Source organism: Doryrhamphus excisus, chromosome 19, assembly GCF_030265055.1.
Source record: "Doryrhamphus excisus isolate RoL2022-K1 chromosome 19, RoL_Dexc_1.0, whole genome shotgun sequence".
Taxonomy (NCBI): Eukaryota; Metazoa; Chordata; class Actinopteri; order Syngnathiformes; family Syngnathidae; genus Doryrhamphus; species Doryrhamphus excisus.
This window is the reverse complement of record NC_080484.1, coordinates 12,641,849-12,663,764: the sequence shown is the minus strand read 5'-3', so window position 1 is coordinate 12,663,764 and position 21,916 is coordinate 12,641,849. Positions and strand designations below refer to the sequence as shown.

The 21,916-nt window shown below is 43.2% G+C and overlaps 3 protein-coding genes across 4 annotated transcripts; 2 read left to right on the top strand and 1 right to left on the bottom strand.

Annotated features, from left to right (window-relative positions):
* Positions 1-1,440: 1,440 nt before the first annotated feature.
* On the top strand, positions 1,441-9,907 carry tmem63a (transmembrane protein 63A). The gene is made up of 23 exons (XM_058057410.1): positions 1,441-1,596; positions 3,054-3,226; positions 3,306-3,385; positions 3,628-3,706; positions 3,778-3,815; positions 3,889-4,031; positions 4,256-4,307; positions 4,605-4,713; positions 4,790-4,860; positions 4,932-5,012; positions 5,196-5,313; positions 5,565-5,698; positions 5,801-5,944; positions 6,564-6,717; positions 6,802-6,908; positions 6,972-7,058; positions 7,197-7,262; positions 7,387-7,549; positions 7,659-7,764; positions 7,873-8,040; positions 8,117-8,232; positions 8,291-8,341; positions 9,219-9,907. Exons 2-23 carry the CDS (start codon positions 3,056-3,058, stop codon positions 9,363-9,365), a joined length of 2,385 nt encoding a protein of 794 aa, XP_057913393.1. The 5' UTR covers positions 1,441-1,596; positions 3,054-3,055; the 3' UTR covers positions 9,366-9,907.
* A 2,736-nt stretch (positions 9,908-12,643) lies between these two features.
* On the top strand, positions 12,644-14,544 carry rsph9 (radial spoke head component 9). Of its 2 annotated transcripts, none has more exons than XM_058057413.1 (5): positions 12,644-13,248; positions 13,558-13,714; positions 13,805-13,934; positions 14,006-14,152; positions 14,273-14,433. In XM_058057413.1, exons 1-5 carry the CDS (start codon positions 13,022-13,024, stop codon positions 14,290-14,292), a joined length of 681 nt encoding a protein of 226 aa, XP_057913396.1. In that variant the 5' UTR covers positions 12,644-13,021; the 3' UTR covers positions 14,293-14,433. The 2 variants fall into 2 exon arrangements, with proteins under 2 accessions (XP_057913396.1, XP_057913394.1); XM_058057411.1 differs by having other exon boundaries at positions 12,648-13,248; positions 14,221-14,544.
* mrps18a (mitochondrial ribosomal protein S18A) lies at positions 14,359-16,345 on the bottom strand. Its single transcript, XM_058057414.1, has 6 exons — positions 16,159-16,345; positions 15,947-15,978; positions 15,564-15,668; positions 14,982-15,105; positions 14,836-14,905; positions 14,359-14,752 (listed from the first exon to the last, which is right to left on the bottom strand). Exons 1-6 carry the CDS (start codon positions 16,301-16,303, stop codon positions 14,608-14,610), a joined length of 621 nt encoding a protein of 206 aa, XP_057913397.1. The 5' UTR covers positions 16,304-16,345; the 3' UTR covers positions 14,359-14,607.
* Between the last annotated feature and the right edge of the window lie 5,571 nt (positions 16,346-21,916).

Genomic DNA, 21,916 nt, shown 5'->3' with positions numbered 1-21,916 from the left:
CAAACACACAGCAGGAAGAAATGAACAGTCTGAGGGAGAAAACATATAAACATCCCATAGTGGGAGGATGGAGGAAAAACCACAGAATGTTACAGCAAATTGAGTGACTAATTGCATCGGATTCATTAATTTGACCTTCTGATAGGCGCCCGTGACATTGCTTAGTGATGCCTCGTCCCGCTCAAATCAGATCGCTACACATCTCCCAAATGTGGAACGAACCACATTCTGCCCGCTGTGTCGAATGCTGTGCTAATTCCTGATCACTTTTTTTTAGTCAAGCTAGGCAGACAGACAGTGAAATCAAGAAAAATCGTATTATCTTATAATTCTTACTGCCCCCACAATGACCTGCTGGTTTCACCGTTGCAGACTACCAGCAGTTGGTTAGAAATGACATCAGCAGTCACATGATGTGGATTGTTCTTTTTAGATAAGACTATTTACGCACGCTTTGCTTGTGTTGTGAAATGACCCCTTACCCACTACGGTGCTAGCCGTTTTGATGTCGCTTGGCATGCGTCTGTAGCCGCAGCTGCCCTGGGGTACACTGACGGAAACGTGGCTGCCAATTTGCGCCCACGGCCTCTCCGACCACCACTAAACATTCATTCGCATTCATACACCATTGTGGGCAGCACTAGAGTTAAAGGTGGTGAAGTACATTGCCAGGGACACAACAACAGTGATCGTGGTGGTGGGGGCTCAACCTTGCTGTTTCTGGACAGCCTGCTCTACCAGAGCCACTGCCGCCTGAAGATGAGCCACTCTTGTACTCTAAAGTAAAAGTGATCTTTTTTTTGCAATTTTGCCCATCATCCATAATCCTGATGTGAGACATGAACACACGGCTTTGTCTTTCCTATGCGTTAAAAGGTATAAAAATAAAACGCTATAAAAATAACTAAAAAGAGGCAGCTAGTGTAATTAGCCATATTAAGCAGCCAAGACAGAGACTGGTGCTATTGTTATGTCACTGTAAATTCCATCCATACATCATCTATGCTGCCTGTCCTAGGGTCTCTGGATTATGCTGGAACCTATCTCACCTGACTTTTGGGCCAGAGGCAGAGCACAACCCAGACCAGAGGACAGATAACAACCATTCACATTCACATTGCTATAAGGTTTTATTATTTAGTTTGAAGTGGTACACCTTGGCTTCACTGGTCTCATCAAAAAAAATGAAGAAAAAGCAAAAACAAATACACAGAAGTGTCACATTACCTACTAAAAAGATGACAAAAATCGTTCTTAGATATAATAATGTTGATGCTTTACTGAATAACAAAAGAGAAACATTTATTTTAAAGTTGTTTTTTAGTTAAATACGACATAATATTGTTAAGCTCGAATTGAAAGCAAAATCATACAAATATGTTGAAAATTGTGTTTACTTGGTATCGCCCAAACCGAAAGACTGCTGTCAAAAAACCCAATGTCAACGCAACACAGCTGGGGAGAGTGCGCATGTGCGGAAGATGAAGGTGGAGGAAGGCGGTGGAGGAAGTCTTTTAATAATGTTGACGTTGTTTGGCGTCTTTACAGCGTTAAGAAGTTCATTTTGCGGCTAAGCCGGGGTCGCAAACACAACAGGTAAGACGATCTCTACGTTGGCCCTTTTTGACACGTAGACAAGTCAAAATACGCCATTTCGACCAAGCAAGTTTCGTTATTGAATGGCGGTTTGTTGACATTGGTGACTTGTCACTGAAGTAGGCAAAGTTGTCCAGTGTGGGGTCTCGTAGCTTGCAGCATATCACAATGTCACTACAGTTGCGAGACTATTAACCAGTTAAAAACAAATAATATAGGTTATTTCAAATGTTAAAAAAATGGTGGTCACTGCAGTCACACATCCACTTGAATAGGAACGGCAGATGTTAGACGGAGCCGCGCTGTAATGTTGCATTGCGTTCTCGTGACTCACGGCATGTTGGCTCTATTTTAAGTTGAGGCGTGGTGGGTCGGGTGGATCTGGACAAGGGTGGGGGTCAAAACATCACATTGTTCAGCCCCCATCCACGAATCCCCATCCCTCCCACCATTTCACGGCACTCCGTGACATGACCTTGTGGTCAGAGACAAGGAACCGTAGAAGTTCAACACTAAGTGGAACAAAAACGTTGTGGAAAAAGAAACCCTGAAGCATGAGAACTCAACCACAGGTTCAAGATATATCCATTTCATGGCTGCACAAAGAATATATGTCACGATTTTCTTGCTCAGAATTAAGATCATGATTTTTTTGGACCATTTTTTAAAAATTGTTTTCATCATTATTATGAAACTCTTTGTCCTGTTCTGCTTTAAATGAAAAGCACACTTTAAGAGCTGCCTCTTTTTAGCTGTTTTTATATCTTTAGAACGCACAGAAAGGACGTGTGTTCATGTCTCACACAAGGATTGTAAATGATGGGCAAAATAAAAAAAAAGTAGTTTTCTTTACTTTAAAGAAACTTCCTACTTCTTGAGTGGTCACAGAAGGACAGAAGATGGGGACTTTTAATAAAAATGAATTGAAAGGCTGAAAATAATTATTCAAGTGCAAAACCTAGCACACTCGCTCACGCTGCAGTACATTCATGCACGTAATAAAGACAAGTAAAACGAAAAATTAATCAATGAATGAATGTGATCGCTCCTCCCGTGGGCTGATGAATGATAACCAGGCTCCCTAGGGGGTGGGGAGTGTGAGGAGCAAGTGTTCGCCGTCATGCTATTGACAGCGTAGAACCTGCCGGCATCAGCTACTTCAAATGTGGTTTTGTCACATGGCACAGAAGTGTGCCAAATGCCTTGTGTGCTGGACACGTTTGTTGTTCCATCATTTTGTATGAAAGTTAAAAGGATTTATCCAGAACGTTGTGTGTAGGTTCTCAGTCATTCAGGTTATGGCCATTTGCAGCGTTGAATCAAGGCAACCGGAGTTCTTCTTGTTAGTTGAAGATGTTCCACCTTTGATCTGAAAGGCTAAATGTTTACTTTTTTGGTATTTCCCACCATACACACAAAATATTGTAATTGAAAAACTGTCTCTTCTTCTACTGCAGTGATGTCGTCTTGGTGGTGGGATCAGTGGTCGCTGCTGGCCCCAAACGAAACCCGGCGTTCCACCGGGCCGGACGACAAGACCTGTTTCAATGGCACGCAGAACACCGTCCTGAGCGGAGTCAGCTTTGGCGGCGTGCCTGTTGTGTTGCTGCTCAACTTTAGCGTCTTTTTGGTACATCTTAGCTTGGTCTGTCATTTGATTTGGATTGAAGAAGACTGATGAACTGTTGCAATCTTTTGGACAACTCCAGGTGTTGCTGATGCTCTTTTCTATTATACGGAAGAAGTTCTGGGACTATGGACGTCTTGCGTTGGTGGCGGATAAAGAAGGGTTTGTTTATTATTTCTACTATATTGGGTAATAGGATGTTATATATGGATGTTATTTCATGTCTTGATGGCTCTAATCATGTAAAAAAAAGCACATTTTGAAGATTGTTTTCTATGCCATAACTACAAAATATTCCATTCATTATCATTGAATCCATTCCAGAGTTTATTCCGTAGTAGCAAATTAAACTAAGTGGTGTTTAATGAATATTATTTATCAAATGAATCGTGTTTGGCTTTTAGGGTCACTGAGTCTGGACGCCCTCAATATGGACGTCTGTCATCGTGTGCATCCAGCGGGGATGACCAGGAGTATGAACTAGTATGTGAAATAACGGCAAATCTCAACAATATTTACTCATGGAAAATAAAAATATATTTTTTTCCCAAAAGGGGTTCTGCTCTTGGCTGCCTTACATCCTCAGAATGGAGTAAGTCATTTCAACTAATGTTCTCAGGTTATATGATTGCATCTCACCTCACGTAATCTGTTTGGCCTTCCAGTGACGACAAAATAAAAGCCCGGTGTGGCATAGACGCCGTTCACTACCTCTCCTTCCAGCGTCACCTCGTCATCCTGCTGCTGGTCATTACCGTCACCTCCCTGTCAATCATACTGCCTGTCAACCTGACGGGGGATCTGTTGGGTGAGTTTGGTTTTGAGGTTGTTTTTATTTGACGCTTCAGCCGTACAAATGAAGTCAAGAGTGGCTAGTCAGCGTTTTAACTGTTCTACTGTATGAATTGGCTTTATGAGGACTGACTGCTAAAAAACGACTCATGTGTGAACACACACCCTAAACATAGCTAAAAAAGAGGTGTGGCAAATTGAGTCGCTGTCAATTGCGTCTCACATTTTCCTGTCTTTCAGGCAACGATCCGCAGAGTTTCGGGAGAACGACGATCGGCAATCTTCAAAAGGGGTAACAAACAACTGTGACTGCAGAACACTAATCGGTTAAAGCTACAGTACCGAGTGCTACGTCTTGGGCCACTACCTGCTGTTTTGTTGTTTTAATGACCTGTTTGCACAGACACTGTGTACAGTAGCATACATGCAGCTAGCTTGATTAAATAGAAATGTAAGTCAAACAAAACTTTGTTCCATTTTGGTGAGGATCTGGGTAAAGGTGCAGGAATAATTCAGGAAGGAACCACAAATATGGGGCGCTTCATGGATTCTTGACATTTTCCACAAAACACTTTACTGTTGTTGTCAGAAACGACCTGTTGTGGCTGCACACCGTGTTTGCCGTCCTCTATCTGGCCCTGACCATTATTCTCTTGCGAAGACACACATCGCAAATGAAAGGCACGCAAAGAGACATGGTGAGTTTTCTACTTCTTCAACTGTTACTTCCAGGAGCTACATGCAGGAACTTGATGCTACTAACTATGTCTGCAGACCAGAAACACCTTGTTTGTGATGGGTGTGCCAAAAACGGCCACAGAGGAGGACATAAGGACACATTTCATGTACGTCCACAGATGTGTTTGCATTGCACACCATTTCCACCTTGGTATTAATCCGCCCTGCTTTTGTGTAGGGAGGCGTACCCCACCTGCAGGGTGTGTGCCGTCACCATTGCCTACGATGTGGCCAAGCTCATGCATCTGGACAAGGAAAGGTAAGCATGCTGAGGTAACTACAAATATAAAACAAAGTGAAAGGATAGCAATAAGATTTAAAGTGGAAGAAAAAATGCCTGAGCAATTTTTTTCAGGCATTAAACAAATTTAAAAAATAATGAATAAACTTTCTGCAAGGTCGCAGAAGATCGCACCACTGATTTTTTATTTTACTACCTTAGGCTGCGAGCTGGAAAAAACCTGCGCTACTACGAGCGTGTCCTGGAGAAGACGGGGAAACGTGAAACAATATACCCCCGACCGTGCGGTCAGCTCTGTTGCTGCGCCAACTGTGACAAGGTAAGACTGAGCAGAAGGCTTCACGTCGTCATCGTGAAAAAGGTGTACTACGGCATCATCTAAAACAAACACTGCAGCCCACGCGGGTTTGTTGTCATTGTGAGATAATTGTGTGTGTTCTTGCCAACAGTGAAGGCTAATCTGGTTTTTGAATCCCTTTCTTGAACCCCTTGTCAGTGGGGTGTGACTTTAATCCTCCTATTTGTCATAAGTATGCAGGACAAGAAGTATTCATGTGCGTGCTCCCTCAGGTGGACGCCATCGAGTACTACAGCACTAAAGAAAAAGATCTGCTGGAGGAGGTGAGGCAGCAGGTGGGGGTGGTGCCACAGCGCCCCCTGGGGCTTGCCTTTGTCACCTTGCAGACGGAGGCTATGGCCAAGTAGTGAGTAGTCATTTAGCAACATGGATTCCAAATTCACTATTTTTGACACAGGACAAGAAGAGGTGATCATTGTCATCACTAACTGTACTCTGGTCTCGTTAGCATTCTCAAAGACTTCAACGCGCTGGAATGTGGCAGCAGGAGTTGTTGCTGTGGAAAAGAGCCTCAGCCTTCCACCAATAGCGGAAGTCTCAAAGTGAGGAAGTGGAGGGTCAGCTTCGCACCCCATCCCAGAAACGTTTACTGGTAAGCGCCCAGCATCTCATTTGTATAGATGGTTATAGAATTTAATCAAATATTTCAAGCAAAAAAAGTGGTCTAAAAAAACTAGTGCCCATAACTATTACTGTTACTATTAACAACAGTTAAGCGTATGACGTCTTGCTGCCAGACTGAAAAATAAAAGGAAGCAAAGGCCACTTTGATCATTTGTAAATATGCTAAGAAGTTATATATATATATATATATATATCACAAAACACTGGATTTTATCACTGTTTAAAAAAATAATAATAATTAATGATCACTGTTTCATGGTTATTGGTCAAAGGCATCAGTAATGTTATGAGACATGATGGGAGATGGCATTACCTGAATGGAGATTGGCTACTCATTCCGTGTGGAAGTGGGAAGTTTTTGGCTTCATTGTACTTCTTCCCCACTCCATTAGATACAAGATAACTAGCTTGCTATGCTACCATGAAATTCCCTTTGGGTCTGGAACCAATTAACCGCGATAATGGAGGGATGATTGCATACTGGACTTCTTTTAAATTGAACTGTTTAACTAGTCTTTTGTTTATAGTTAACATTTATTACTAACATGTGAAAGAATGACGTCTTCACATTTTCCTTTTCTCTGCAGGAACCACCTCTCAGTGCAGGGCTTCTCCTGGTTCATCCGCTACGTGATGCTCAACTTCCTGCTTTTCTTCCTGCTCACCTTCCTCACAACGCCCACCATCATCATCAACACCATAGACAAGTTCAACGTCACCAAACCCATCTACTATCTGAACGTAATACTTGTTGCTCATCACATTTTTAGGAAAACTGCCCCCAGTGCTACAGAACTAATCTCCCCTCATTGCCCCTCACCATAGAGCCCTATCGTCAGTCAGTTCTTCCCCACGTTCCTGCTGTGGTCCTTCTCTGCCCTTTTGCCCACCATCGTCTACTACTCCACGCTGGGAGAGGCCCACTGGGGCAGGTGGGACACATTCAGATTTGTCATGCTGGGAATGTTTGGATGGAACACTCTGTGCTCTTTCAGGTCCAGTGAGCAGCTGAGCATGATGCACAAGCTTTACTTCTTTCTGCTCTTCATGGTGCTAATCCTTCCATCGCTAGGGCTCACCAGGTAAATACAACTTGCAGCTGGGCTACTAGCATGACACATTTCATAGACAATATGCTAATTTCTATTGGACGGACTTAAGAGTGGACGTTGGACAAGCCCACATTTCTCAACGCATGTCATTTTGTTTCTCCCTTTTAGTCTTGCGCTGTTTTTCCGTTGGCTGTTTGACAAAGAATTTCTAACCGATGGGAAACTGAGGTTTGAGTAAGTTCCCCTTCTTTGTGAACATCTCACATTTGCGCAAGTCCTACAATTTACACTTCCTGGCTGTAAAGTCACTATTAACTTTAAACTATTTCTGCTTACCTTTTGGCGTCTGTGCACCAAGGTGCGTGTTCCTACCTGACCAAGGGGCCTTTTTTGTCAACTACGTGATCGCGGCAGGCCTGGTGGGCTCGGCCATGGATCTGCTGCGGCTGCCTGGCTTGCTGCTTTACACCATTCGCTTGGTGCTGGCTCGCTCCGCTGCAGAGAGGAAATACGTCAAACAGGTAAGCAAGACACTTGTTTTTTTTGTTGTAGGAAGGTTCCTTTCCATAGATCACAGAATGACAGCGAAACATTGAAGATGAATGTAAAGGTTTGTGTTTCCACCAACAGAACCAGGCTTATGAGTTTGAATACGGGGCCATGTACGGCTGGATCCTGTGTGTCTTTACGGTCATCATGGCATACAGTGTCATTTGTCCCATTATTGTGCCTTTCGGTGAGTGCCAAGCACGTGTGCACATCCAACAACATTGAACACATTTCAACATTTTCTTCTGAAGGAACACCACTATGGATACTAAATGTCTCACTTGTCTTCCACCAGGTCTCTTATACATGATGCTGAAGCACCTGGTGGACAAACACAACCTGTACTTCACCTACTTGCCGACACGCATCGACCGACAAGTACACCTGAAGGCTGTCAATCAAGCTCTGGCCGCGCCCATCATCTGCCTAATATGGCTTTATTTCTTTTCCGTCCTGAGAACCGGTGAGTGACAAGCACGTCAGGTCACATGTTCACCAAAGTCACCATGTAAATGATGATAAATAATATAACATTTCAGGTTTCTGGGCTCCCACGTCTCTGTTCACCCTGGTGGTGCTGGTCATCACGATCCTCATCTGCCTCAGCTACACCTGTTTCGGCCATTTCCAGTACCTCAGTCCACACAATTACGAGGTGAGTTGCTCCTCATGACTTACCGATTTCTCATTCTGATGGTTTCTTTCTTCTGCAGGTGAACGAAGAAGATGAGGGCACCCCGGAGGAAGTGGAGGAAAACACTATGGTACTGCACTTGTCTCTTGAGGTCACTCATTGGGGGGGGGGGGGTTCCACTTCTGATCTTTGCAGCCTTGACTATTGGCTGATAGCAATGTCAATCCTATATCAGCACGAATTGAATGGTCAAGTGACACAAACAGTACAATAATTCATTCATTTGTTTTCTACCGCTTATCCTCACGAGGGTTGCGGGGGTGCTGGAGCCTATCCCAGGTGTCTTCTGGCGAGAGGCGAGGTACACCCTGGACTGGTGGCCAGCCAATCACAGGGCACATATAGACAAACAACCATTCCCACTCACATCCATACCTATGGACAATTTGGAGTCGCCAATTAACCTAGTATGTTTTTGGAATGTGGGAGGAAACCCACGCATGCACAGGGAGAACATGCAAACTTCACACAGAGATGGCCGAGGGTGGGATTGAACTTGGGTCTCTTAGCTGTGAGGTCTGCGCGCTAACCACTCGACCGCCGTGCAGCCCCACAGTACAATAATCAGCAGAGAAAAAAACGGAACCATTTACTTCCTTAAGGATCTGGAGTATCGTTTTATACTGGCAGCCAGGTGTAATATAGCAATGTTAAAGGTGCTCAATTTCATCTTAGCTAATGACTTTGTCGTCCTGTGGGAGTTTCCCATGTAATGTGGCTTCAAACGCGCAATGAGTTTGGTCGTATTAAACTTCTTCGGTGCACTCTCCCGGCCCCTGCTGGATTGATTTTGAGATTTTAGATGCAGGTCGATATAATCCGATTTTCTTTTCTGATATATGCTCTATATCCGATGTCAATATGGGATCGGGACATGCCTAACATTGACAATAATAATTATTTAGCCACACCATTGAGCATTCTGTAATGTGTATTCTGTATTACAGGTTTACCTTCCCAGAGTGCTGAATCCCAAATCGGCAGCGGAGGCCCCCAAGGGGTCCAAAGCCCAGCAGTCCTACGGTTCTACAGAGGGCAGCCCGACACACGGCTTCAGTCCTGTAGAAGACAAAGGCATTGAAGTTCAACACTGAAAACTGAGCTAAATGAAGACAGCATGCCGGGATAAAGACCCCATAACATGTTTACACAAAAGCACACTAGTGCGCCTTTACAACAGGTGTCAGATGATCAAAGAACATTCCGTAAAACGCTGAGGCACTTTTGTTTTGGAAGAGAATGCTGGGATGCTTTTTCTTCCATTTCTTGTAGAATGATGAAACTCAATGTTGCATAAGAAGGTAATCAGCAGCGTAACTGATGCCAAAGACAAGTGAACACCTGCCAAGGTAAGCGCTTAAGGCTTAGCCATAATTAATTATGCACTTTTTTTTCTATACACATTGAGGCCTGTTTGTTATTAATTAACAAGTGCCTTCTGTAGTTACTTCGGTGATAAGACATATTCTAGCATTGCTGAAGTTGAAAACTAATCCAGATCTGTTGCATTTAACACAGTTCTAGGTTGTTGTTGTTTTTTTTTTATATGTAATCGTGCTTTGAACAGTGACAACTTTTTAAACCATGCATTTCCAAAATACAAACATTCAAAGTAATGAGTGTGGTTTGTCAAAAGAGGGTGCTGTCGAGCTGAGTTGACTGGGGACTTAACTTTGGTATGTGTTACTTTTACTGGACAATACGGCCTGTATCTCTGCCCTCTCACCTGATTGCTCATTATGGGCTGCTCTTTTTAAGGCTTTCCCATTACACGCTTCTTCCCGCCTGGCCTGATGGAGGCCCTGGTCTGTTGTCATCTAAAGCTTCTTGGCTGCGCCCATTAGCACTGGACTCTGCTCCCAACACACATTTGTAGGTTAGTGGGTGACATAAAAGACAGGTTTTTTATGACCAGAAGTGACCAATTTAGAATTGTGCCTGGGAATGGAAGGCAGCTTAGTCCAGTCATCGGAACCGTGGCTTTTTCACAACACACACACCAACACCAAATAACACAGCTCTGTCCCACGTGGCTCTGCCGCACTTAATGAGCGTGTGAAAAGTGAGAGTAATTCGATTGTGGACGTTACACATGAAGAAATGTGGGTCACAATGCCCCCCCCCCCCCCCCCCAGCTCTAGAGTGGCATGAATCCAGAACCAGTTCAACGGTCTTTCCGACACACTTTGCAAAGCCAACGATCCAAACGAGAAAGCAATCACAGCACACGACTATTTTCATTCTAATGATACTCCTCAACAAAGCCAGACAAAGTTAAAGGTGCCACAAAGATCCACACCTAGAGGTGTCACCAGACGAGATTTTAGCATTACTTTTAAGAAAAGTACAATTAAAAAAAATATGACAATATGTTGCAATATACTAATTTAATTTCTACTGCAATACTCTCCACTGCTCCATGCTAGCGGCCCCGCTCCCATCCACCGACACAAAGAAACTACATGACTGAGAAAAGGCTCACTTTGTTCATGCCCCTGTTCTATGGAACAAACGTGCCATGGTGCTGAAACTAATGCAGATGTAATCCTCTTCCTGTCTGTTTGGAGGCGAGGGAAGAAGAAAACAAACATAAGTACATGGCAATATACTAAGGCTGTCGAAATTATCACGTTCATTTATTGTGAGTCATTCATTATTTAAATTTTCTTAGTGTCCTAGGCCTAGACCCCACAAGACTTATTTTTTCTGAATGAGAAATCTTGTCACGTTTTAATCAGGGATTTTAAATTCCAGCATCAAGGACACACTTCCTGTACACTATTGCGGGCCCTCGGGGTGCATATGGTATCTTTGCCAAGTAAAAGCTGATGTTCAGTCCTGTTCCCTCAGTGCATCCTTGCTATTGTTGTGGGCTATGCTTTAGTGCGACACAGACACTATTATTTAGTCCACTCTTTCAAAATTCACTTCATCCAGGCTATTGAAATGACGAGAGAGGGAGCTGAAGCATTCATATTAAGTGTATCGAATAGGAATTAAAGCCATTTGTGGTCAAGTTTCGCTCCATGATTGATGGACATGAGCCAGCCAATGAGAGCGCCTGGCAGCGACATGCTCTGTGACGCTCACGCCTTTTGTCCTCGTGGGATTAGTGTCGTGGCAACGCCGGACGGCTGGGCCTCCTGGGTGGTGGGTTTCCCAGGGCGAGCTGGACGGGCACAGAACGTGGCTTTGGCCGAATCTGATTCTAAAGTCCACAACCAAATTTCCTTGCGGACTGCCAGTTCTAATCAGGTGCTACCCTGAGCTCAGTGTGTGGGCGGTCCTTCCGTAGAAACAAGTCACCCCACTCAGGCTCCTTTTTTTTCCTCCACATTAGCTTGGCGGGCAGAGGGCCAAGCAGCTGAAATCACCACTGCTGATGAAGCATGTGACTCTGGACTGAGGCTCTTTTGTTTGGTCAATTGAAGCCGACGCTTGGGAAGAGGCGAGCATGGGAATAGGCGGACATTTCAAATTCATAAAAGGGCGAGGAAAATGCATTTGTTCTTGAGAGAAAGCTGCTTAAACAATAGAAGTAGTGGTCTCCACTTTAATAGACACGGCAGAACCCCACTTGATGGCTGTCACTACCTTCACTATGATTGTGTACATGGCAACTGTAAAGCTGACATGTACACAGGTACATTCACAACTACTATGTTACCAAACGTTACTTCAAATCAAAAGTATCGATATTTGTATTTGAGAATACATTTTAGAGCATGAAGAGCCGATACCGGAAGTATTGATGTCTCACTACCATCCGCACATGACTACTACTACTACTACTCTTTTAGGGCACTCAGACAACAGCTTATTAACACACATAAACTAGACGTTACAGCTCTTATTTGTAATCAAATTAATTATTGAGTGTTGTACACCTATTGCCTACTGTCACATATTTTCATTTTGGAGAATGCCAAAAATGGTTAATATGTTATCAATGTTAATAGCTAGCATGCTAACAGCAAGCAAATGACTCCATTGCTCTGCACTTTCATTGTGGGCCTGCACACAATGAAAGTGTGTGGTGCTTAAAGACACTAATACACTGATAATTTGATAATGAAATTATATGTTAAAATGTAAATATTCAAACCGATTTAAGAAGTGCCAAAGAAATCTTCAGAGGAGCTGGGATTACCTGGCGTCACGTGGCCCAGTAGAGCACCGTCTGGTTGTTGGTCACATCAGTGTTGGGTGTATCATTCGGTAGTATCGGGAAAAAAGCAGCAACAACAACAAAAAAAAGAAGAAACACACGAAAAAATGTATTGGAAATGTATTTTAAACGGACCTGCCTGTTGTTTACCTCTAGCTTGCTAGCATGTTGTGAGCATGGCCTGAAGGGTGGGCTCCTGAGTGTTCATTTCATTTAAAACCTATAACCTCATCAATATATATTCAAATGTCAAATTTTGGACACATGACAGTGTTTACTGTTGACCGTACAGTGTGTCACAACAATGTATTTGATATGTTATAACCGAAAAATGTATGGCCGCCATTTTTTATTTTCACGCGCTGGCTCGTGACGTCAAGGCAGACGACTCATACACCAATCAGATGCTTTGTTTAAGCGCTGTCATAGCAACCACAAAGTTCGCTGTGAGTGATGCTCAGTGAGTTCGAAACGAGTCGAAACCCGACGAGAGAGACGCAAAAGACGAGCTAAATGATAAGAATTTGTGCCTGAAGGTGCTGTGTATTAGCTAGCAAGCGAATTGACAGCTGCAAGTGACGAATGGACGCGAATTCGTTATCCTACTTCCTGGAGCTGGTAGCCGGGAGCGGGTGCATTTTGAACTCGGAACAAAGGGCAGCTCTGCAAACTTCACTGATTATTTTGAGGAAGAACTACAAATTCAACCGGGTGTTGTTTTGGGGCAAAATACTCGGATTAAAAGAGCATTACTTTATCGCTCAAGGGAGAAGGGATGATGAGCTGAAGGACACGCAGCATTTCTACAGGTAATCAGTGGGCCTGAGCGATACTGCAAATTTAGGTGTCGATCCAATACCAAGTAAATCCAGGGTCAGGTCAATATTGCCGATACTGGTGCATTTTACTTGAATGATTTAGTCTTTAATAACAAGAAAAAAGACAATCGTGAAAATAAACTGATGTGAACAGGAAAGTGCTTGTATTGATACCAATATGGTATTACCGTTGGTTATCGATATTTAGATGGATCGGCCCACCCCTGCCTTTCAATGCAACTCAGATGAACTTTACTGATGCTATATTTATCCTGTATTATGGTGTGGGGGGGCCTCCAGCTTCAACTGCATCGACTGGTTCCTGATCCCCTCCACCACGACTGAAATGATTGAGGACGTTTCCAAAACTGCCAAGGGCCGATTCGAAGGTGACCCGTCTTTTGTGTACGAGCAAAAGCAAGGAGACAAATTTGACACTTCAGCCGAGGAGTCAACGGTGAGTCAGGGGTGTCGTGAGGGCATTTGTGATGAGCTCTCCCTTCAGGTCAGGCTTTTATAGCCCTGTGGTTTCTTTTGGTGTTTTCAGAAGAAAGTGACAGAGGAAACCAGGCTCGCTGTGACAGTTCACCTCATCAACGAGGAAGCATCAGTGGTACCGCGGGGCGCCTTCATCAACACTACGCACGGGGTGGTCCAGATTAATCGCAGCTTTGGCGGTGACTCACGCTTTTTTTTTTAAATGCTCTGCCATGGATGGTTGTTTGTAAATGACTGATTTGCCCTACAGGTCTTTCTTACTTTCAAGCGGGGAAGTTGGAACACTTTCTACACTTTACTCAACCTAAGCACCTGAAGAAGAAGACCCTTCTGGAGATGGCCGATTTGAACCCCGCCTTGGACTTCCTGGATCCACTGAGTGAGGACATTCCAAAAGGTAACAAGAAATAGTGCCATGTGAATCATGATTGGGCACTGTGATCACCTTTGTGTGTTTGTGTATAGGATCATGGAGTCTTCAGTTTGAAGGTGCCAACAAAGTGTGTGTGATTCGCAGCCTGCTGTGGTTGGGCCTGACCTTCTACCACGTGCCCATGACACCGCTGCACGGATGCGTCTACATCGGATACGGAACCAAGAACTTGGACCTACCCTTCATGCTTTAAAATGGAGTTTATTGTGAGTGAGGAGTTTATTGTTAGTGACATTCAGTTTGCAGAAAAAAATCTTAATTATATGACTTTTCTCCCTTATACAGTATCACAATTAGTTCACTCTAAGGGTTTTTTTTGGCAATAAACAATATTGATGTAGTCTGGGTTGGTGTCGCATGTCAATGACAAAAATATCACTAGTCAAAGACTTATTTTGCTAGTGCAGGTTTCGTGTCCCTCAGTGTTTTATGTAAAGGGGCTTGGGACTGTAGCGCACATTGTTTTGGAGCAGTGGGCTTCCAACAGACATGCGATTCTTGCACCACTTTAGTCCGCGTTTATAGATGGGCTTGACAGAATTAATGGACCAGCGGGTCAGGTATCTGTGCAGGAGAAACATACCACACAGAACAAGCTTTTAGTTTAGGTAATGGTGGGACGCATAGTGTATAAAAATAAACATCACCTGTTGAGTTGTGGCTTAGGTTTTGGGACGTGACCCTCTGGAAGTTTGGGCCTGTGGTCAGGAAGCAGACCTTAGATCACAACAAAAAGTCATTTTGTTTACTTGTATCACGGCAAACTTTTCACAGTAATGAAATGCGAACAAACCTGCTCTGTGAGCCATCTTCACACATTCTGCGATCTTGCGATGCTCCTGCGGACACAAGCCAGTGATTCTTTTGGGCAGCATCCCTCCGTCTGACCTGATGAACTGGCTGAGCAGGAGCACATCCTAGAAAGTGTAGAATACAGAATGTAGTGTACTTTGCTCTATTGTCTGGTGCTCCTGATAGTACTGATGTGGTGATAGCAGAATCGTGATCCAAATTTGGTCAATCCAAATTTGCTCCACCGCTTCTTACCTGCAGGTGGACACAAACTACACTTAAATGAAAATTTAAACTGTCTGAGTGGCTTGTAGTTACAACACCGTACAGTAGATAGCATTGTTACTCTACATCAGGGGTGTCAAACTCATGCCATGGAGGGCCGAGACACTACATGTTTTCTTTGCAGCCGGTCACTAAAACAGGTGATTTTAACGATTACCCCTCATTTGGTTTGAGGGAAGGAGCTCGTCAAATCACCTGCTGAAGAAACTTGTTGGAAAGAATACCTGCAGTGCTTCGGCCCGCGGTCGACACGTGCTCTACATGGTGAGAGGTAAGTGAGTAATGTATATTTATTTACCGTGTAGCTGTATTTATTCTGCAGGTTCCATCTATAAATAGGACACTTTGCTGCAGGGTTTGGGGGTTGCGGTGCAGCTGGAAGATCCAGGATTTTCCCTTCAATCTGGCAGAGATTATGACATTAATTCATCCATATCCTAATTAGCAGGACTCGCTCATTTGCCAGTTGTCCCCAAACATCTTCATAAGCATCGATGTTAGCTATGATTTCCCACCAATAATGCCACAGGACTAGTATATGAATGAACATGAACTTTTTTTCTGGATAAAAAAGATGTTATATTGTTTCATAAAGAAAATAATGTGCATGCAAAACAAAAGTACTGCCATGGAGATTTACTTCTTAGACATCACTTATAGTTATTGCACGTCTGTACTTACAGTTACCGTCTTTCCCTCCCGTTTTTCCACGACTGTAGAAGTGCACAATGAAGAACATATAAAAACATGTTTAATGTTGTAGTATATTAATATTCAGACGGATAAACATCCATGTTGTTGTACCTGTATAGGCTAGCAATGTGTATGCGCTATTCGCTATCTAGCACTAGCTCACCGTTTATATTTAACATCCCTCCGTTAAACTGTCTCACCTTGGCGTATTCCTCTCCTCTGGGTCACTGAAGATGATAACTGCGGTATCGTTAGCCTTTGTAGAACACTTAATTTCCCGTTAATGTTGTAGTTTAACGCCGTAAATGAGCTCCACACAGACTTCAGTACACTGGGGGCCGCCATGTTTGACCTTGTTCGCTCGCTTCCGGCTTATGGTGTCACAAGATTGAAAACAGCGCTACCCTTGGGCAGGAGGTCGAACTGCATTCAGTTGGTGACGCAAGAGTCACTGCAGTTACAACTCTGCTGATGTAATTCACTTGGGTTTCGTCCATTTATCTATTCAGGCTTTCAAAAACGATATATATTTCCAACAGGAAATTTCTTTTCACTTTTACAACGTGTATTTATACCTAAAGGGACTTTTATCAAATAACTTTTCTCCAGTGATATTCTAGGTCAAGATCTAAATAGAAAATCACTGATAAAAAAAAGCTTTGAAGCACAATGCTGGACAAAATTAAACACAAGGGAGAAAAACATGTGTAAGCCTATGTCTTCCAGGACAATCAGACTATTATGTGCAAGGGTAATAAATGTTTGGATTTATTCTCTTCACTCCCCGTTTTCAGTAAAAAGAATGATGTAAGACTGCTTTGTTCATGCAAAGGGAGAGCTTAGAGGACAGCAGCGGTTTCGAAACAAGCCAAAGAAAACAATAAGATGCAGGTATACAGTCTTCTTATCTTGATTTTAAGGAAAAACAACTCAGTGGAGATAAAACGTTGGATGGTTATTCTTTATCTGGAGAACACTGTGCCTTTGGATAATTGGCCATTTGTTAGAACTTATCTCACTGAGTCATCTGCTTGCATAATGGAAGCAGGTAGGTAGGTTAACTACACGTACTTTAAGCATTTCCTTATCTTCTTTTCACCTTTAATTACCCATGACCTTACACTTTTCCAACAGTGTTGCAGGAAAAGTTATTATTTTTTATTAAATTTTTTACTAGTCTGTGCAGTACTTTGGAAACAGTTTGTAAAATGTGCTACAGTATATAAATAAAGTGGATTGGATTGGAGAAAAAGTACCTAATAGTGTTTTCTAATGGAAAAAACATCAGTAGCAGGTTGAGCCATGGTGAGTGGAGTGAGTACCGTGAAATGGAAAAGGGGCATGTGTCACCAAACAACAATGGCAGACGTTTGTCGCGCCCCTGAGGGGTTGTGTTCAAAGTGTTGTGAAAGATGACTAAAATATTGCTCAGTTTTTTTTCAAGAAAAATAAGTCATAAATGGACGATTGTCATTTTTCACCATTTGCCTGAGACCCACCCAGAATGGTCCCAGAACCCACCAGTTAAGATTCGCTGACGTAAGCCATGACAGATCAGACTTCTCTATACTTGAACGATCTGGAGTGTTTTTTGGAAACAATAGATTGCGTGTCTTCCCAGCATTTGAGGAACATGAATTTGCATTCAATTTTTGCATGGGAAAAAAATACTGCAGTGCTCACGATTGTTCTATTTGTTGAAGGCACTCCATCCTTGTTGGAATTTCTAGTTGTTGCCAGTGAGCTGATTGTGGTCCCGGTGCATGAGAGGAAAAAAGAAAAAGCTTCCGGCGCCATTCTTTTGTCTCGGGCGCAGATGTGTGAGCTTTGTCGTTGTGCTAACGGCGTGGTAAATACAAACACCACACCAGACCGGGCTTGTGTGCCACGACGCTTTCCTTAATGGGTGAAAAATGTGAGCGATTCATTCAAGTGTCATTTTAAACCATGGGGAGAGGCGCGCAGTGAGATGCAAATGGGTCTGGGCTCTTGTTAGCGGTGAAGAGGTTGGATAGATTACCACCACAGAAGCCATATTGTCTCAGCTGATCAGCTCTCTTTTGTCAGCAGTCACATTCCTTGAGGGAAGTCCGAAATATTGCATTTAAAGTGTCTGGCCACCCCCTCGCAGGCTTTGATATTTAAATGAAACATGGCCCCGTACAAACAGGCGCCGTACCCAAAGTAAATCAGATAGGATTCCCCCCAACCCTCACATGAAAAGAGTCGGTCTGACATTCTCACAGCGAGAGGCGAGGAACACTGAAGTAATGTTGGTTTGATGTCATGGTGGGAAGTTATTGCTTTGTGGAAGAAAGGTTAGTGTCTTCACCTCACTTCCCGGGATAGAGTGCCATGGGCCCAGCATGGAGCAGGCAGATGAGCTTGACCGTCGGGTAAAAAAAATGAATCCGCACCACCCGGACGCATTCCGCTTTTGTTATTGTCACGCTGCTCAGTTTGTTTTGCCTTCAACGTTTTGGTGCACACAAAAGGCCCCCGATGGTTTTGCGTTTGCTGAGGGGCCCCGAACACAAGCAGTAGAACCGCAAGAGGGTTTTAACAGCTAGAACCAAGGTACCGCGTCGTTGGGAGCGCCGAAAGCACCCTGCTGTTGTGTCAGAACATCAACAACTGTGGGGGGAAAAACGTTTATTTTTGTATGCGCTTTGGAGTTTTGTCCGTATGCAGCGACTGGGATTTATTCTTGGGCAGCGGTCCTCATCCTTTTCAAGCCTTGGATCTTCGGTCTCTGGTCAGGAGATAGCTAACCGCCGCCATGATATATACTGTATTTACAAACAAGCTTTGTGGGTTTTTTTTGGGTGGATGGTAAAATGTTGTTGGAATAAGTCTGGTTGTATCGACTCCTGAGTCATTTCTATATTTATCCTTGCAATATTCAGCATTTATATGTTCATCATTGCTATATTAATCATTTCTGTGTCATTTGACTCCACTATACAATCATATGAACAGAGAAAAACATCAGAATGTAGTAAACAGTACCAGGTTGTTTACTAGAAAGGCGATTTCCTGTCCAGGAACCTTCCAGAAACAGTAAGGATTCCTTCTGACTATGGGAGTTCCTGGAAGCAGCTAAGGATTCAGAATAAGGGCCAGATAGCTGACATCGGGTGATGAGCTACACATCCTAGCACCAACACTCACACACTACTGCTTATCTCCCTCAAACCGTAAGAGCGAGAAGACGCCGACACCCTCCCTAAAAGGCAGCGTGCCCAGCAGTGTGGGCTCCTCTTGCAGAAAGTGACTCGACCGAAGCGATGCCGGCATGTGACTCTGGTTGTGGCTTTTTTCCTTAAATAAAATGTTGAAAATTGATTTTTGGAGTTTTTTTTTTTTTTTTTTTACAATTTTTTTTATTTTTATTTTTTTTTACAAAGAATTCGGGGTCAAGTCTTTCAGTCAAAAAAAAAAAGCTGAGCTTTGGGGACCCAGTTCAGGGTGAGTGCGGTGAGGCGTCTGCCACTCAAAAAAATAAATGTTTAGCCTCAACAAAAAAAAATCAACGCAACAATTTCCATTAGTCTTTCTTAGTTATGACAACTTAATTTGTATAATTGCTTTGAACCAACAAACAATATTGCATTGCACAAATTAGCTTTTCCTCTTCGCTCAAAGCTCATTTTAAGTCATAGGGACAAGTTTTTAAGTTTGTAACTCAAAGAAATATGTTAAGTTAACTGACTTAATCATTTTATTCAAAGTAGTTTAATTTGTTGTCTACTTAATTATAACAACAATGTACACAGCTTTTTAAGTAGCAGTAACTTAATACACACACATATATATATATTAAGTTACCAAGCTAATTTTATTAAGTCATGGCAACTTGAATTTTGTTTTAAGCTTACCAACAATACAATTTGAGTGTATATGACATGCTAATTAAGTTCATGTAATAGCCAACATTATTATTTGAACATAACTTAAAAAATAAAGTTAGCAACTTTAGCAAGTTTAAATCAATGACATTTTTTTACATTGCATTTATGTATTAAATCAAGTGGTGTCAACAGATACTCTGAATGACTTTTTAGAGTGTGGGTGTGTTCAGGAGTCACTCTGGAGGGGAGGCATTTACTTTGACTCATATTTTTACAATTGTAGCAGCAAGCTAAGACTATTTCCAAAAAAATTGGCTCCAGGTACACATTGGACCGGTGGTCAGCTAATTGCAGGACACATAGAGACAACCAAGCATTCACACTCAGTCAGAATGTGGAAGCAAACCAGAGTACTGGAGATGCCCAAACGGAGATACAAACTTACTGTAGATATTGACTGCGTGGCCGACGTGCCACCACTAAACCACCGTGACACCTCATCAAAAAGTCCATTTTGCATATGACTTAGAAAGTACTCCAATGTAAAAGACGATCTCATGTCGGGTGTATTGGTCGAAGAGATAAAAAGCGAACGGCCGGTCATTCCCAAGCAGCTGGAATGTGAAGATTTGCTGCCATCCAGATTGATGGTATGCAATTAAAGCCTGGCTGTCACTAAGAGGCTTTGCTGGCTGATTAACTTGTAAGGGCCGCTGCATCCAAAGAGGTCAACTGAACACAATTAGCCTATTTCAAGGGGATGACTTTGGCTGCCGGCTTGAAACGAGGTGCGAGCAAAAACAAGAAGAAGAAGAAGCAGCGTTGTGAAGCAGACAAGTGGAAAACGGGAGATCAAGGCGTCATCATGTGTCATCGTCTCGTCTCATGGAGGGCTCTGTGGAGGTGACATGAATCTGTATTCAGACAAGTATAACCCCTCTGCCCCCCCTCCCAGTCTGTGCGTCTTCCCACACTAATCAGGGTGCTAAATGACGCTGGCTTCTTCGGTAAATGTGTTGCTTTGAAGAGGCTCTCAGCCTTGTTTTATCCTTTTAGTCCTCTCGTCCCCCACCCCCCCACCCCGTATGAACACATTCCGTGCGTCAGGAATCCAATTTCCATGCAGGTTGCATTGCCAGTGATACAATGGGACCCGGCGCCCCAAGCAGGCCTCTTCAAAATGTTTGAAAACATTGTGGATTTCTGTCCATCAGGATGTTTTTAGTAGGGGGGGGGGGGCACGGCTAGTTTTGAAAGATGTTATGTTTTTCTAGGTCATTGAAGCGTTAGGTGGCTCTAAACATGAATGTCAGCATACTTTGGAGGATGTTTCACAAGCGTTCACTTTAGTGTTCATTTTATTTCATATTTAAAAAATCATAGCACGTCTGAAAAATGTATTTACCCAACAATACTTTCTTTAAGGGGGACTTATTGTGCTTTTTCCACTTTCTGACCTATAAATGTCACAGCAGAGTGGATGTGCCTGGAGGTGGGCCTTTGGTAGAATAATTTAAAACAAGCCGTTTTGGAAATCCGAGGAAATACAGCTGGAATAGGTGCAGATTCTGGAAGCTCTAGATGTCTTTCTACGTGGATTATCATGTGTAGCTGCTGTATAGGAGTCCACATGTCAATACAAAGGGCATCAACAATGACTTTCCAAACCACTTTGTCCCGTGAGCCAAGTTGTGGTCGGTTTTCTAAAGTAGTTCTGGTTAGTTGAACATTTAGCTTCTTGAAACAATATGCGTTCAAAAGAGTAAAACAAAGTCCGATCTCTCCATCGCTCTGCATTATTTTCACTTGGTGTGTACCACTGCATGCTGTCGCTTTCTCATCGTCGTGTACGTGCGCTACAGTGTTTACATGCTCAGATGAAGAGCGCTCCAATGCTAACTCTCTGACGTCTTTTTTTCAACTGTGGCGTAAACAGACTCGCTTGGCTTTAAACTGCACCTCCTGCAGGTTCACGCTTCCTCTGTGTGAGTAGTGTTTGTGCGACCTCTACAAGGGTCTAACTCCAACACACACACCCCCCCCCCCTCACCCCGCAGTGGCTCGGAACAAGTAAATCAATTAAAGCAAAGGGGGGAATGTGCCAAGG